The 15,921-nt window shown below is 42.3% G+C and overlaps 2 protein-coding genes across 3 annotated transcripts; both read left to right on the forward strand.

Annotated features, from left to right (window-relative positions):
* The first annotated feature begins 1,299 nt into the window (after positions 1–1,299).
* tp53inp1 (tumor protein p53 inducible nuclear protein 1) lies at positions 1,300–7,278 on the forward strand. Of its 2 annotated transcripts, none has more exons than XM_080857690.1 (3): positions 1,300–1,432; positions 4,471–4,888; positions 5,170–7,278. In XM_080857690.1, exons 1-3 carry the CDS (start codon positions 1,309–1,311, stop codon positions 5,438–5,440), a joined length of 813 nt encoding a protein of 270 aa, XP_080713816.1. In that variant the 5' UTR covers positions 1,300–1,308; the 3' UTR covers positions 5,441–7,278. The 2 variants fall into 2 exon arrangements, with proteins under 2 accessions (XP_080713816.1, XP_080713817.1); XM_080857691.1 differs by having other exon boundaries at positions 5,191–7,278.
* A 2,642-nt stretch (positions 7,279–9,920) lies between these two features.
* ccne2 (cyclin E2) lies at positions 9,921–14,483 on the forward strand (the record flags this gene model as incomplete). Its single annotated transcript, XM_080858303.1, is given in 12 exon segments — positions 9,921–9,946; positions 9,948–10,010; positions 10,137–10,215; positions 10,320–10,373; positions 10,935–11,080; positions 11,390–11,525; positions 12,159–12,305; positions 13,013–13,108; positions 13,236–13,370; positions 13,477–13,588; positions 13,837–13,994; positions 14,379–14,483. Coding segments are annotated over 12 exon segments (1,257 nt in total).
* Between the last annotated feature and the right edge of the window lie 1,438 nt (positions 14,484–15,921).

Genomic DNA, 15,921 nt, shown 5'->3' on the forward strand with positions numbered 1-15,921 from the left:
GGAGGAAGGACAAAAAGTTCGTTTGGAAGTAGACTCGTAAAATGTTGATTAATTAAGATATGCTGTTTACAATTAACAACACCACAATGTCTATAGAAATATACATTGTTAAATGCTCTATGCTATCAAACGTTTTAAAATAGACTATTTTGCCATGTTGCTCTTTTCACATAATTCGCTTAGGTAGCCTATCGTAAATGTAGGCTATTCCAGAAACTTTGCAATGTGGTGGATACGACTAGGCCTACAGTTATCCGACTATTCCTATCAAACGGGTTTTATTCGACATTCAACATTTGCTACATAAAAAATGTGTTATAGACGTTTGCGGTAGAGTTCCGCCCAGTCGGTGTAAGGTTACGCAGAACCGCCTCAGCCCCTCCTCTTGCTGGTGATCAACAAACTGTCTCCGGAGCGCAATTTGATGGGTTGTTGGTCGGGTGAAACCCGTTTTACTTATTAAAAAGCGATAGTGGCCATAACGCCATCATTCTGTTTTAGCAAGATAAACTTTGTGCCACTTATGCCTACTAGGTTAGGCCATTATGGAAGATTTCTTACAGACCAAACAAAGCCGAGGACCCATGATTACGTAATTCGCGATCACACAGGCTCATATGTGCAGCTTTGTTCTGCAGGCAGGGTCGTATCGTGATAAAGCATAACAGGCAACTGGCTCGCTTTTGCTAAGCAACCTGTTATCTGTGATGAGAATATACAGACAGCCGGTAGTTATGTTATCTTGTTGGTCTGGTTTCACGCACACCCTATTCGTAAACATCAGATATGCCATTCTAAGCAAATATTAGCATTCTGTTCTGCTATAGGCTAATGCTGATCATTGAACACTGGAATCATCACTTAAGTTAACTTATTTATGTTTTTTGAGCTGGCTGTTGTGAAGTTTATGTTTATATTTATTAGGAATGCCAAAATAACATGAAGGAACATTCACAACAGCCTATGCCCCAGTAAAATATTGTGTTGTTACTTGAGTGTACTATGTTATTACACATGATATAATGTGGGAATTGTTATTTTTGCCTTTGGTTCTTCTAGGCCTTTCTATATTTTGTGTTTGTTCTGCACACTTTGGGAAACGGCTATGAGTGAACTTCAGAGAGACCTCCTCGTCAGATGAGCACCTTGCCCCTCATGCACCTCCATACCTTCCGGGAAACTTCTCCAAGCAGCGGTTTCAGCAGCTGATGACCAAAGCACCCCCACCCTCTCCCATCGCCCGCGGGTCCGACCAGCCCAGCGTTGTCCCAGCCCTCCAGGTCCGCAGCCACAGTCGCCACCACCACCATGTTCCAGAGGTTCACCAGCATCCTGTTTGGGGACACTGAAGAGGACGTTCGTGGAGGCATGGCCCAGCCAGGCTGCGATGACAAAGAGGAGGACGATGAGTGGATCTTGGTGAACTGCCTAGGTGAGTCAACCTCTGCTTCCCCACCCCCACACACATTAACTGAAAAAAAATATGCAACTAACATTGGATGTTGCATAAAACTATAACTCACCTGGCTTTGAGCACTACTCTAGTAGCACAAGTCGTCACAACTTTAGACCCCAATAGGCATTGTCATCAGTAATCTGCTTCTGTGTTTTACCTCCTTCTGTAAATCATAGGTGAAAACATCTTTTCAATGTTATTACAGTTCATGTCCTAGATGGGGGTACCCCAAAATAGACTAGCGAGCAGTGTGCTCACTGCCTACTTCTCTTATGGCTTATATATATGAAATGGTCTTGACGGACTTCAGCTAAGTTTGACTGCATGGGTTAGCTTGATAACACTTGTGCCCCTGAAGAGAGACTTTATGGCAGACACCAAGATGCTACTGTGCACCAGGCAAACAGCCAGTGTCTTTAAAAAATATTTTTTTTCTGTGCGTGTGTGTGTGGAGGGTCTGGCTTGCGGTGTGTCTTGCTTGGGCCAAGGGTCAAGATTATTTCCAAGACCACTGTAGTCATAGCCCTTGACGTACTTCATGCCAATTCACTAGCGTAGGTGTTCTTATTAAGGTAAGGCTAGCTTCAAGAAGGAGGGAGATGCTATTTTAGGCTGCAGCCATTGGCCATCATCATTTGGTAACACATAGACTGTGGCACAGCTATTTGAATCGCCTGACACCGGAGTTCAAAAGTTTCCATCAGCATCTCAGAGGCTGTGCCATCTCCTATTATAAATACGAAAAAGATGAAAATAGAAGCACTGCTCAAAAACAAATTTACCAGCATGTCAGGAAGAACAAGAAAAGTGTGGAAATTCCCTGTTCTCTCTAGGCCTCAAAGTTCTAGTTCAGCTACTGTTCATTTGTAGTAAGGAAGCAGGGTGGAAAAATTACTTGCCCGGGCACCTGAGACAAGCTGATTCTGAGGCTGGGCTAGTTATTCTATATTTCTAATTGGCCGGCAGACTTCCCTCTGCTCTCTCAAAATCCCATCTGCAATGTCAATAACCAATTGGAACAGAGTAGGTGAGAGACAAAGGTCAAATGCAAGTCGCAACATCATGTTGCAATCTGTGACAACATAGTAAACAAAGATAGACAATGACAATCACAATGCTTTGTTTCTGGATAAAGACAATGAATAAATACCACAACAAAGGATGAATGAACGACTTCAACTTATGTGATGTATGTATGTTATTTCATTGAGTTCTGTAATGAAGAAGGGGCTGACCATAGTTAAACATTTGAGTAGCCAGTGTACATTGCTGGCGAGGGAAACCGATTGAGCTTAGGGTACACATCATTTTTTATCATCCCAGTTAATATTAACAACAATCTAAAATAACGCAATATTTTTAACTCATAACTCTATGAGGAGATGCTTCGACCCTCTCTAAGAAAAAATGTCAGCTACAAAGTCTGCCCCCTCTCCTTCGTCTTCTCAGCTAGTCTACTAGTTGTTAACATTTTAAGAAAGGCTACAGCAACAGCAACAACAACATTTAGGCACATTTTGTCCTTGCTGCCCAAATGCCAAAATATACATACTGTAGCTGATCTCCATCAATGAATGGTTGTGAAATAATGTAATTTCATGTTTAAAAAAAGCTGCTTCCTAACAGATAATAACCTTGCAATGTCACTTTTTGAGTATTGGTTGCTTAAAGTACAGCAATTCAATCTAGTGTTAGGCTAGTGATTATATATAATGTAGGCTATATAGGCTACTATACGCATCCAATATTAAATGTCCATATAATTCCATCTCGGGTGGGTCTGGGCAAGCACCTCAAAACATCTGCTTGAAAACATGAAGATTGGTCCATCCCTGGGAAGTATCACAGACATGCTGCAGAGGAGCTGCTCAAATGCACATGTCCTGGCTAGAACATAGACATTTTATTTCTCCATCGGTAGCCACAAGAGCATCGGTAGCCACAAGAGCTTCAATCTGAAGCTTGTCACTGCGTACCCAATAGATGAGAAGCCCTGAGTTTTGTGTATTCTGGGTTGCTCAGTCACCATTGCTGCCTCACCTGATTGAGCGGATTAGAGGTTAATTGGCTTCAGGAAGCACGCCCCGTTGATGGGCCCCTAAACTGGTTAAGGGGTCAGCAAATGCAGTTAGGATTACCAGCCATTCTCACCCAAATGTTTGCTGCTCTCAGCAAGGAGACATCCTGTGGACACACAATCTGTTAGGCCCGTGGTGTGGGAGGTCATGCTGTGGAGCAGTTCATAGTTATGCACCAAACCTTTGGGCAGAACAAGCAGAAGAGGGTGTGGGCCTCGGTTTCGGGTGTAGTGGGAGGGTTAGTGTCATTTGGATGATAAAAATTTAGATCAGAATGTATTTTTGGCCCTAAAAATTGGGCTGGTATATACCAACCACCCCATTGTGACTGGGCTACATGCTGTACTACGGTCTAAGGATAAGTAATACATTTTGAGAATCTCCTGAGTTCTGCCATACCCATGAAGCTGCCAGCTATGGACATAAATGTAGATAAGTGGTCCAAGAGTTTGATTGACCGTGTTAGTGTTTGACTTTGCTAGATGCCCTTGCGCCCTCTAAGGGCAGGATATGTAAGTGCAGTTTCTCAATGTGCTTATATCAGCGTCCCCTCTCCCTTTGTTCCACTTTTGGGTAATTGTTTACTAGTTGATGTTATTCTAATACTCCAAATAACGAATGCCATTCATTGTGCAGTTTTACTATGTAAAATAGCTTAAGCATAAGCAAAGGCATAAGCTCCCTCACATATGAAACGCCCAAATTTTGCTACCGGTCTCTACGATATTTTTTCATCCACTAGGTTAAGTCCTTGAACCAGAATTTAAACTTTCTGAACAGAAACCATCTTATCTCTTTACTGGTAATAGTAACACTGGCTTTTGGTACCATTTTCAGCCTCTGTCTGATACTATATTTAACTATGTTAAACTTTGTGCAGCCTGGTAATTGGGCTTATTGTACTGACCCTTGCCTTGTTTTTTCTTCCGTCTGTAGCAGAGGCTTGTGCACCCTTCTGTGGGCCTGGCCTGATTGAGGTGCGCCCAGAGGACCTGGAAGACCTCGAGGCCCCCTCTCCTGACCACCCGCTTCGCTCCTACTCCTGCTCCTCGCTGGATTCGGCAACCGACACCGACCTGGACCCAGAGGACGGCGGTTTCTTACGGCTGGAGGCGGCAAGCGAAGAGGAGGAGGAAGATGGGGAGTCGTCAAGCTGCGCGCTGGAGGAGAGCTGGTTTATCACCCCACCGCCGTGCTTCACCGCTGGGGGGCGTAATCAGGTCCTACTGGAGACCAGCCCCCTGGAGAACCTGCTGATCGAGCACCCGAGCATGTCCGTCTATGCTTTCCACAACCCTCGTCATGTCACCCGCCCCCTGGCAAAGGAGAGCTCTTGCGAGCCATCCCTGCACAGGTAAGATACCAGCGTTTTTTTTCTTTTTCTGAACAAGCCCTATTAAATAAAAATGGATTTTGAATCATTTATTGATCTATGTGACAGTTATTTCTTAATATGTCCAAAATAGTGTTTTTGTCACTGTTTGCTAACCCCAATACCTTGAAATATACGATTCAGTCAACACGATACAACCCTTGCAGTCAACCAAAAATGACTAAATCAAATCGTTTCTGGAAAGGTAGTTCAGTCGAGGTATAGGACGAAATATTTGATTTGTGTTTTTGTCTAATTTTCAGCTCTGTTTCTCCCCTCCTAAGGACTGAAGTCCAGCGCCGGGCAAGCCATTCTACTGGCTGCTATGCAGCTGCCTTGGCCGCACATGCCAACCTCCTGGCACAGGTCAAACATGGCCGTCTCGCTCAGCGCCTCCAGGAAAACATGGAGCGGCCAAACCTCTCCCGGAACGCCCTGCGCCGCTTCAACCTGCTCCGTGAGGGCCGAGCCCGTCAGGCCAAGTCGACCAGTGGGCTGGTCCATCAGCCTGGTCAGAGGCACTTCAACTACTGAAGCTGCCCCAGTCGCCCTCTTCCCTATCACCTGCCCTCCTTCAGACCCACAATCAGCTCTCCAGACCGCCACCTCCATGGCCAGGAATATGTCTTTGTAATGGAGTCCCTCGCAAATCAGAGCCTTTAAACCATAGGTCACTTTATTTACAGCAGGTTTGCTCGCATCTGGATAGATAGTTTGAAGGCTTTTCAGGCAGGAGCGCCCCCAACCCCACTCCACATATTCTCTGCTTTGAGTTGTGATTAGAAACAAACAAGTGTGTGTGTGTCTGTGTGTGTGTGTGTGTGTGCATCAGAAACATGGAAATGCCATGTCTGAAGCTGGTGTTGAGCAGAACGTGGGATTGTTTGGTTAGTTAAGCAGTTAAGCAGATGGGATTTTTGCCTTCTTTATAAGCCTCAACTGGTGCTCAACTGCCAAGAGCCAGGCGATCATCTTATAGTGCCTGGCCATGAAGAACAGTTACCACACAAAATGGCAGTGTAGTTTCTCAGTGTCGATTCAAAGCCATAATGACATCTTCAGGCTAGTAACACAATCTGTCTAGGAGTGAGCAAATGTCACTGTGATATCTGTAGGTTAGTACTTAAACTTTTATTTTGTGAATTGAAAAAAATAAAAACTTATGGTTCAATAATGGTTGTTTCACTAACAGCCATGTTTGAATAATAAAAATATGTAAAATATATATAAAATGGAAAAAAAATTCCTAAAATATTTTTTGAAAAGAAAAAAAGATGGCTTATATATTACATATCAGTATGAAGTTTGTGTATGCGTGTATGTTATTCCTTGTATGTACGTAAACCACAGTTGGTTTTTGTTTTGATCTTTAAATTATGTGGTTCATTGTATGGTTGTGTAGGTCTAGATTCCAGAACAGTGAAAAACAATGAAAAAAAAAAAGGTTTTTGAATATTGTATCTCTCTTGTAACTTGGAAATCTGCAGTACACTTCTCAGGGTCAGGACTATTCACCTTTTACTAAAATGCAGATTACTTGATGGATGTTAATTGTCTAGACAAACCTCTAAAAATTATCAAAATGTGTATAATGCCTTGTGGATATGTTTGTAACCCGTGGAACTTCTTAAAGGAGAAAAAAAGTGCTTTTCTTAAAGCAGAACAGAAGTTAGATGCTTGCTGTGGACTGTGAAAATGATGCTTCTTTCCCCTTAATTGACTGTTAAAACGTATGAAGATGGAGTGGAACTGTTAGTGTTTTTTTTTATTATTTGTACAGTACAGTTACCTTTCCATGGTTCCATGTTTGTCTGATTTGGTTTCATTATCTTCTAGCAATCCTTATCCAATACAAGCGTAGCGGTTCTCAGAGCAGCAGTCTTTCCTACTGTTATCTGTTGTCATTCCTTACTTCTCTATGAATAGCCCTTATAATATGTGGACATCAGAGGGCTAGGACTGTTCCGCCTAGACCGAACTCTCGTGAAGGAAAGGGCAGTAAGGAATGACTGTGGACATCATGCACCTTCCAGATTCACCTGTTATTTTTCTGTTGCTCTTAGATCCATTGCAAATGACTATTATTTGCTCAATATGTATTGTTTGATTGTTACTTTTTTGTTGTTGTTGTTGTTCTTCAAGCAGTTAGTGACATACGCAAGACACTAGAACGTGTATTTAGCTATTTAGGACAATTGTCGTTGTGTATGTGGCTGTGTGTGATGTTCTAGCATGACTGTAAACAACATACGCAGTTTCCTATCCTTATTTGTTACTCAGTTCATTTGACACAACTATCAATCTCCAGAATTTGCTTCTGTTAAAACAGTGTTTGTGTCATGACATTGTTCGGATGTCGGGGGGGGGGGGGGGGGGGGGTGCAAAACACGAAGGGAATGGGAACTGTGCAAATGGTTTCCATTTTTCCATTAATTATGCCGGACAAACCCCCCTTTTCTCTCCTTTCTCTCACTTTGTCATGTTTATCACAGGGATACCATTATTTTTGCCTTGAATTGTGTTGATCACGTGCCTTCCAGGTTAAAACAGTATGACAATGCATTTACGAAGAACTTGAAAGTCCAGAAAGGACACAACCATAAACAAAAAGCGAATTTATATGCACAGGGGCTCGTTTTTCTCTGTGAACCACTTGCTCTGTACACCTTTTATACACGAAATGTAGCAGACCTCTTTTGTTAAATGTGTGAAGTGTATTTTCTGTGGCATTTTTTTCATTGTGTTTAGACTATGCTTTTGATTGATTTTTATAGTTTACTGGAATTATACAGCACTTTGCCAAAAGTGTAGGGTTTAGTGTCACATTTATTTATCTGTATTTCAGATGATGTACTTATTTTGAACCATTACTAATGTCATTGACTGTTTGTATTTTCATTTTAATTTGCAGATACAATTATGTAGCCTGCTCTGTTTCACTGAAATTCATTATTTGGTAATACCATGTAAGCTACCAGTCTTCAATAAAACGTTTCATTACAGTTTGGATGGGTTTGTCCCATTTTCAATTGTCCATGGAAACAACAACAAAACAGCAGAGGCTACAGGCTATGTCTATGTGTAATGTCAGCGATCACATTCCATCCATTGAAATATTAGGCCTCCAGGCAACAGAGGGAGATAAAAAAGAAAAGGTTTAAACATCAGTTATCAATGATTTAAACGTAGACCTGCCCGTAATGCATGGCCACTGACACATATTTACCAGAATTCTGTGTTAGACTGTTCCACATCTGAAGAGCGTAGGACGCTAGCCTTTAAATTAAAGAATAGAGAAATTAGGCTGCTGGCATGCACCGAGGAAGAGAGTGCACGTTGCCTTAAATCTTTAGAGCAGAGAGACAGAGTGGCTAGTTTACGACATCAATCTCCTTCTTTAGATCAGACGAAAAAGAATGCTTCACTCCAGTTGGCCTTTTAAATGTTGTTAATTGGTAATTAATTCAAAATGAAGGCTACATTTAACTGGAGATAGGTTCGCAGCCAGGCTCGCTGAAAAAGTTCCACAGTGTGATTGGTTTGTTTACATTTTCTGGTAGAAGCACGTTGCCGAAACTTTCGCTGTTCTTATTGGCTAGCTGACTCTCAAGCTCCTCCCATATCAGGAAATGTCATCTGGGGGGTTTGGTATTGGAGTTAAACATGGCTTAAAATACATCTACAACAAAAAAACATAAAATGTGATCAATGGTTATAGCTACACTGAATCCTTCCCCGTCCATTCTGTCCAACCGGAAAATAGAGAAAGCGCTCTTTTTAAAGAAAAAAGATATACAAAATCGCTATACTCTTCTATACGTGTTATGATGAGCAGTCCGCAACCAGATCCTTCTGTTGTCTCGAAACTATGTAGTATTCGTGAATCTTTGGTAAAGTTTTGCACAAAAAAGATCCGACAGCACATCATTTAGTCTTTGTTGTTCTTAATTTTAATATTTAAGGCGCAAAAAGTAACCCCGGACACACATGCGCATTGGCCAGTGGTGGACGAATATAAGGTTTGGCGCCGGCGCCAGCTGATGCATTCATTCATTCTACTTCGAAGGTAAAGAAAGGGCTGGCGGGGTCTCTGTCTGTTCACTTTTATATTCCTATGTTAGTGCTCGTTTTTTACTTCTTTTGGTGCACTATGTGTATGGTATTACATATGTGCAAAGCTTATGGGTTTTAATGCAGATAACTTGTGCTGCCAGACAGAAAAAAACCTTTGGGGGCAAGAAAATATCAGTGACGTAGAGTTTACAACGAGCTAGCTATATAGGCAACAAAACAGTTTTATCAATAACGTTAGCTAAGGATAGTTGTTTATAGTTGTGGTTGCTGTCTGTCTGCCTCTATAGATCATGTTCAGTGTAACTAGACTAACTAAAATAGAATTGACAAAGCCCTGAAGTTGGGAATGGACGTGGCACACCACCTTAACTTATTCTGTTAGCGAGCTAGTAAGCTACTTGCAGATGGTAGCTGTGATAGGCACCGAAGTGATGTGTCCTTGGACGGTCTTCTTGTGTAAAATATTGTTTGTAGTAGAGAGGCTAATGTATACTGTGGGTTTTAAACCGTTTGGGAACTTAAATAAATGTTGATTGGTGTGAGGAGTAGGATGGCTAAGATAAGGACACTAGCCTGCTGTGATCAGCTTGTCCTCCCGCTTAATAGAAATTGGCGCGTAGGACTGTACGTCGAGTTCGAGCTAATGTAAGTTAACATTGATGATTACTGATATAGAAATATGTCAGTTGCAGAAAGTTGACCTCACATTTTTACATTATTTAACTAAGAAACATCGATGATGTACCTTTATGGTCAGGTTTTGTGTTGGGGTTGAAGTTCGATGAGTGGCTTTGTTGCCATCCTGGTTTAAGGTCTGAGGTTTTGGAAGTTTGCTAGTTAACGTAAGCTATCCAATTTAGCCTACCAACTAATCACTAGCTAATCTTTAAATAGCTTTATAACGTAACGATGTTTTTGAACTTGCCCACTGTGGGGTATTATGTTCATTGTGAATAATGCAGTATGTCCCCCTTTTAGGTACTTTTTTTTATCACCCAGACACCACCATCAACAAAATGTCAAGGCGCAGGTAACATTAATTTTTGTTGTTCATTAATTCATTTTTAGTTGATACTATCTTGGTTGGAAAAGAATACCGTATTGCGTGTTCTGTGGTGGAAACATATCACCAACATTGCTTTTTGGAATTTTGTAGTGGTCGCACTACTCTCCAAGCAAGAAATGAAAACGCACCAGAGACGAATACCACTTTAACAAGGAAAAGAAAATCTGAGGTTTGTTGGTAATCTTGTTCGGTATTTAACTTTATTGAAGTGTGATTACTCATGCTTAGTGTGACCCATTTGGACACATTTTAACGTTGATTTTCATATCGCAGGAGTGCAATAAAAAGATGCCAAGTGCTGCTAAGAAGCAAAGTTACGAGATTCAGGTAGGTCCATATGAGGTGGCCATATACTGTTGACTTTAGCGAGCTATATATGTTTCCCGTTTGTTGGATTATGTTTCGTAACGGATTGAATTACAATGTATTGCTCTGTCTGGCTCAACGTGGGGTTGTGTGTTAATACGTGTGCTGGCTAAACTGTGTCAGTGGGCTAATCGATGCGTTTTGGCGCAGTCGCCACTGACCAGCCTCAAGTCTAGTCCCTCCCTTTTCCACAGCCCGCGTAATCGCTAGAGCCGCTCTTTGTCCCCCCCAAAGACACGTACTTTTTAAACGATAATATGATTATAAATAATGATAATAAGAAAATACATTTTGGGAATGGAGCTTTTTTTATTTCTTCAGTTGCTTCGATGTTTCTTTAGCTTGGTAGATGTGATGCGTACTGTCTGAGCCTTACACTTTAGAGACCTGAAGAGATAGCTACTGTGTTTATTTTAACATGGCTTATGTGTATGGTATTCATGGCTACATGAGTGGCTTTTGTTGGTAGTAGGTGTATTTAGCCGTTTTATACTGAAATGTGGTTCTGACTCTTGTCTTCAGAACCGATGGCCAGAGGGAGAGGTCAGTCCCTGTGTCCTTATTGAAACACCTCACAAGGAGCCAGAGGACATGACCAACACCTCCTCCTTCAAGCGCTACAGATTCAAGAATCTTTTCATCAAGCCGTCCCCACTCCCAAGCCTCAGGTTGGTCCCTTGTATTCAAAGTCATGGAATAGGGGGTTTCTGGGGGTTATTCCAAAATGTCCCCCCAATTGGCTCCACAGAAGGTGCGAATGGCCCATCTCTTGGTGCCTAGTCTTTGTGGCTACCTTTGTGTCTCACTACTTATAAATTCAAATCTGTGCGGCACACCTAAACTGAATAGGTCATTAACTCTCCTTATTTGATGGCTTTCATTCAGTGAAATCCAGTTTTCACCTTTTCCATGTGTACCCAACAAACAAAGACTTGTGCAATCTTTGTTTTAATTTAAGTTAATTGTCTAATTGACAGCTGGGCAAGCTCAGACGATGTGTGGATTAAAATGCTGAATAAAGAACTGAAGTACAGTCATGACAAGAGTCTCATGGAAAGGCACCCCAATCTGCAGCCCAAGATGAGGGCCATTCTCCTCGACTGGCTAATGGAGGTAAGTCAATTAAAGAACAGTGGCTGGTTGTTGACGACTTGCAGCCCCATATAATCCATTTAGAGAGCTACTTCATAGTTATACCCATGTAGTATGATAGTCATGATAATGTGCAGACTCAACAGAGACTTTGGCAATGCCTAGATGATAATCCAGTGCCCAGGGAGTCTATATGCTACTGAAATGTACCATCCCTATACTATGAGTCACAGGGCATATTACTCAACCCAAACGACAATGTCTTCCTGGGGGGCTCACTTGCTTAGCACATAGTGGTTGACACATAGAGCTGGGGGGGAAAGGCTCTTGGAATTGGGAACACAAACTGTTGTGTGGGTGCTCCAGCCCCCCCTACCCCCCACCCTCAGCGGTTACCCATTTCTCATGTCGTGCCACAGGAGCCTGTGTGCTCTTGTGTTGAGCTGGCGCACGCTAGTAAACAACTGGAGGAAACAGCTAAGCTTAACACTTAGCTGATGCTGGATAGCCAATTTCAGTTTTCACTCTACAAAAACAAATATGACTATAGCAACATTCACACTAGAGTACCACTTTTCATACAGAGTGCAGCCAAGCGTGCTTTTCATCAATATACCACTAATAATAAACAAAGATCAATCAATCTCTACACAGGTGAGTGAGGCGTACTCGTTGCATCGGGAGACCTTTTACCTGGCCCAGGACTTCTTCGACCGCTTCATGCTCACCCAGAGCGACCTCCCGAAAAACCAGCTGCAGCTCATCGGGATCACGGCCCTATTCATCGCCGCCAAAATGGAGGTAGGAACGGCCCTGTTTAACTTGGTGCAATGAGATGTTCATCTGATATATACGATGCTCTTGTGCTGCGTATTACAAGCAGAGCAACATGATATCCTGTAATTTGTGTAAGGTTATAAAACAATTGGGTTCTATCGCATTATTTAGCTGTTTCTGATTGGACGAGAGACGTTCCATGAGTTGGAATATCCCAGGACATCCCAACTCGGACTTTTCACAGCTAATAATAAATCACTCTGCGATGAAACATTCTATAGCAAGTTGATACAATTTAGGGACAACCATCAATTCAAAGTTCTTATAATTTCAAACCAAGATGTTGACAATGGAACCATTTTTTTGTTGCGGAGAAACAATGGCGAATAAAAAAAAAATGTGTGTTTAAATGTTAATTGGTGGACTATAAAATTGTTTTATAAAAGCAATAAAGTACTCGTGCGAGTGGGGTAGGTTAGGGATATTCCCACGGGTGGTGTTCGCCGTAGCCACAAGGCCTCTGGCTTGATTGTTAAATATTACATGATTATTAAACAACTATTTCAGTCTACAGAGTTGTTATTATCATTGTTTCTTGGCCTTGTAATTGCTAGTATCTTGCTTTAAGCCACAACTAATCTTTCAGATCATGCGTCCATGTATGATCCTGCTATGACCATTTTTACAATGCTTTGCCACTGTGCTTATACTGTATCCTTGTGTCTTGGCAGGAAATCTACCCTCCCAAGCTCCAGGAGTTTGCCTACGTCACCGATGGTGCTTGTGAGGAGGAGGAGATTCTGGGGATGGAGCTTATTGTGCTGAAGGTACATGGTCTCATCATAACACATCACCTTCGTCAGTGGTGTGTGTTCAGTGTTTGAGCTTGCCTCTCGAAGTTTCTGTCACGCTAGTTGATCTTTTTGTTCATAGTGTGCTTTCTTTGTTCCTCAGGCCTTGAAGTGGGAACTCTGCCCGGAAACGGCCATCTCCTGGCTGAAGCTCTATGCACAGGTGGATTCCCTAAGGGATGGCCCCAACTTCCTCATTCCACAGTTTTCCCAAGAAGTCTTCATCCAGATCACACAGGCACGTTCTCCCTCTCCTCCACTGCCTGCCGTGCTGCTCTGCATCTACTTGTGTCTCAGTGAAAGATTATTGTACTGACAGGTCTGTTTTGTGTTTGCTTTTGCAGCTTTTGGATTTGTGTGTGTTGGACATCAACTCACTGGAGTTCCACTATGGAGTCTTAGCCGCTGCAGCGTTTTGTCACTTTTCGTCGTTTGAAGTTCTTCATAAAGTATCGGGTAAGGAGTTAATTGACATACTTTTTAGCTTGTTTGCATTTTCTCCAAATAGTTTTTTCCCCCCCTCTTTGTCAATAGAAAAGCAGTAAAGGCAAGTTAGCTGTGACTTTGGAGTTAGCGATGTTCTGGTATAATGCCTTAGTTGCATATGTAGCGTTGGAGTTCTGAGTTACTCCCTAAGTGAATATGGTTGTGAACTCTGGAGCCGTCTTTGTGCTCATGAGTGTGGTTGGTCTGTTTTGGCCCAGGTATGACGTGGGAGAATGTGGCAGCCTGTGTAAGCTGGATGGCCCCCTACATGTCGGCGGTCAGCGAGCGTGAGAAGGCTGAGCTCAAGGACTTCCGTAAGGTTCTAACTGAAGATCGCCACAACATCCAGACGCACGCAGACTACCTGGGCATGCTGGTGAGTCCCACTCTGACATCACTTCTAGTTAATTGCCAGTTGCTCCACTCCACAATCGCCCTTAGTATGAAGTGGGGGCTATCAGGATGTACTTAAGCCCAGATCCCAGAGTTCACTTACAATTAAACAGTCATAGAACCCATAATATATTATGTCTGTCCCAATTTTTCATGTGCTATGAGTGTGAAGGATCATCTATGGCCAAACAGGCCTTAAGAGCCAGATGTGTTTGGAGCAGATTGCACTTTATGCAGATTTATGCAGAGCCATTCAGCTAATGGTAAACTAGTTGTGGGTGCAGAGTGGCTGTGACCCATACCGGTATTGCATGTCTGCATGTATATCTGTTCGACCTCTAATGACCTCACTGTGTTCTCTTGGCAGAATGATGTTCATGTGAGGCAGCAGGAAAATGAAGACCGTCTGTCCCCAGTTGCCATGGGTGTACTGACCCCACCCAAGAGTACGGAGAAACCTCTAAGCCAATGAAGAGCCCCAGTACAAGCCACTAAGCCAATCGAGGACCAGGCGAAGAAGCCCTATATGTGTTCATGTCTCAGATGTGCCTCTTTCTGTCTTGTGCAGGAATGTCAGGTTAAAATGAGCCGCTCCCTGTGTTGGATTCAGGGATTTTATATTGGACTGCACTGTTTTTTCCAGTCTATCTTGGCAGTACTTGGCTGTCAATCACTGATGTTTGCTTATTGGTAAGCGCTGAAAATGCAGAAGAGGCCAAAAGAAAGTTGGGGACAAAATGGCCGCACATTGGGTGAAAACAGTCTTAAGGCTAAATGCTGCTGATACACAGTTAGGAGGATTCAACTGCCTAGCTCTGAAAACATATATGATTTTTATCATGTGTGTATGTGCGTGTCTGGGAAACTAGTTAAGTTTCATGTGATCCTAGGAAAAACCCACTCATGACATTGGTGCTATATGCCATCGTGGCCTAACTGGTGTGTCTGAGTGTGTGTGTGTGTGTGTGCAGTGGTTTTAGATGTGCCCATGGGCTGCAGGCATTTTCATTCTGCCCCGTGTGTTTGAGTGAGGGAGTTGTTGGCACGCCTGTTATGTGTGGATTGCGCTCCCGTGCCGAAATTAACATTCCTGGAAGACTTGACAAGCTATTATAGCTGTTGTTATTATTATTATTATTATTATCATTTTAAAAGGAAAAAAAATATGTGTGTGTGTGTGTGTTGAAGTGTGGATTAGAGAGGATTAGCCGAATGATTGCATTGTATTTATTTTTTTATATATATAATGCAGCAGTATTTTCAAAGTGTGTGTATATGTACATTGCCAGCTGTTTAAAAAAAGAAATGTACTCCTTGGTGCTGCCAAAGGCAAATATTTAATTCCAGTGGTTAATTTATGAATTTACTACCTTTTGATTGCAGATGGGCTGGGGGAAAGATGCAGTAAGAAGTATATCCTAAGCCTTTTAGCTTTCTATGGCTTCTGCCTCAGTTCAGGATGATCAGGGGTATATTTGTGACTAGAGGGATGACGGAGGACTTTAAAAGCTGTGTCGACATGGGACTGTACTTCAATGCCGGTCAGATGTTCTGATCTTTGTATAACTCTGTATAACATATGACATGTAAATACATTAGATTGTAAATGTGTACAAATATTAACAGAAAAAGAATGTTCAAAAAATAAAGCATATAATGTCAAAAAACAATGACAAAGAAAAACCTGCTTGCGTTTCCATTCTTGTTTTGTTGATCGTATGTTGACTGTTCTTCTGGAAGTTGAAGCCCTAGCAAGAGGCCCGAGGTTTGATTGGTACTGGGCCTGTACACAAGCTGTTGCTGCCAAGCATTGCTGTGAACTTTGCTATTTGGTGGGAAGATTCAATTCTATGGGAGGGCGGGGAAGATAAACATTTACAGAGGCACATTCCAGTGAGTGACACCAGCAA

Source organism: Sprattus sprattus (assembly GCF_963457725.1).
Source record: "Sprattus sprattus genome assembly, chromosome: 19".
Taxonomy (NCBI): domain Eukaryota; kingdom Metazoa; phylum Chordata; class Actinopteri; order Clupeiformes; family Clupeidae; genus Sprattus; species Sprattus sprattus.

Excerpts from the sequence above, each read along its gene's own strand:
- tp53inp1 (XM_080857690.1), top strand. The coding sequence starts at position 1,309 with ATGTTCCAGAGGTTCACCAGCATCCTGTTTGGGGACACTGAAGAGGAC. Across the intron at positions 1,433-4,470 it reads GATCTTGGTGAACTGCCTAG|CAGAGGCTTGTGCACCCTTC; the intron begins GTGAGTCAACCT and ends TTCCGTCTGTAG. Across the intron at positions 4,889-5,169 it reads TGCGAGCCATCCCTGCACAG|CTCTGTTTCTCCCCTCCTAA; the intron begins GTAAGATACCAG and ends TCTAATTTTCAG.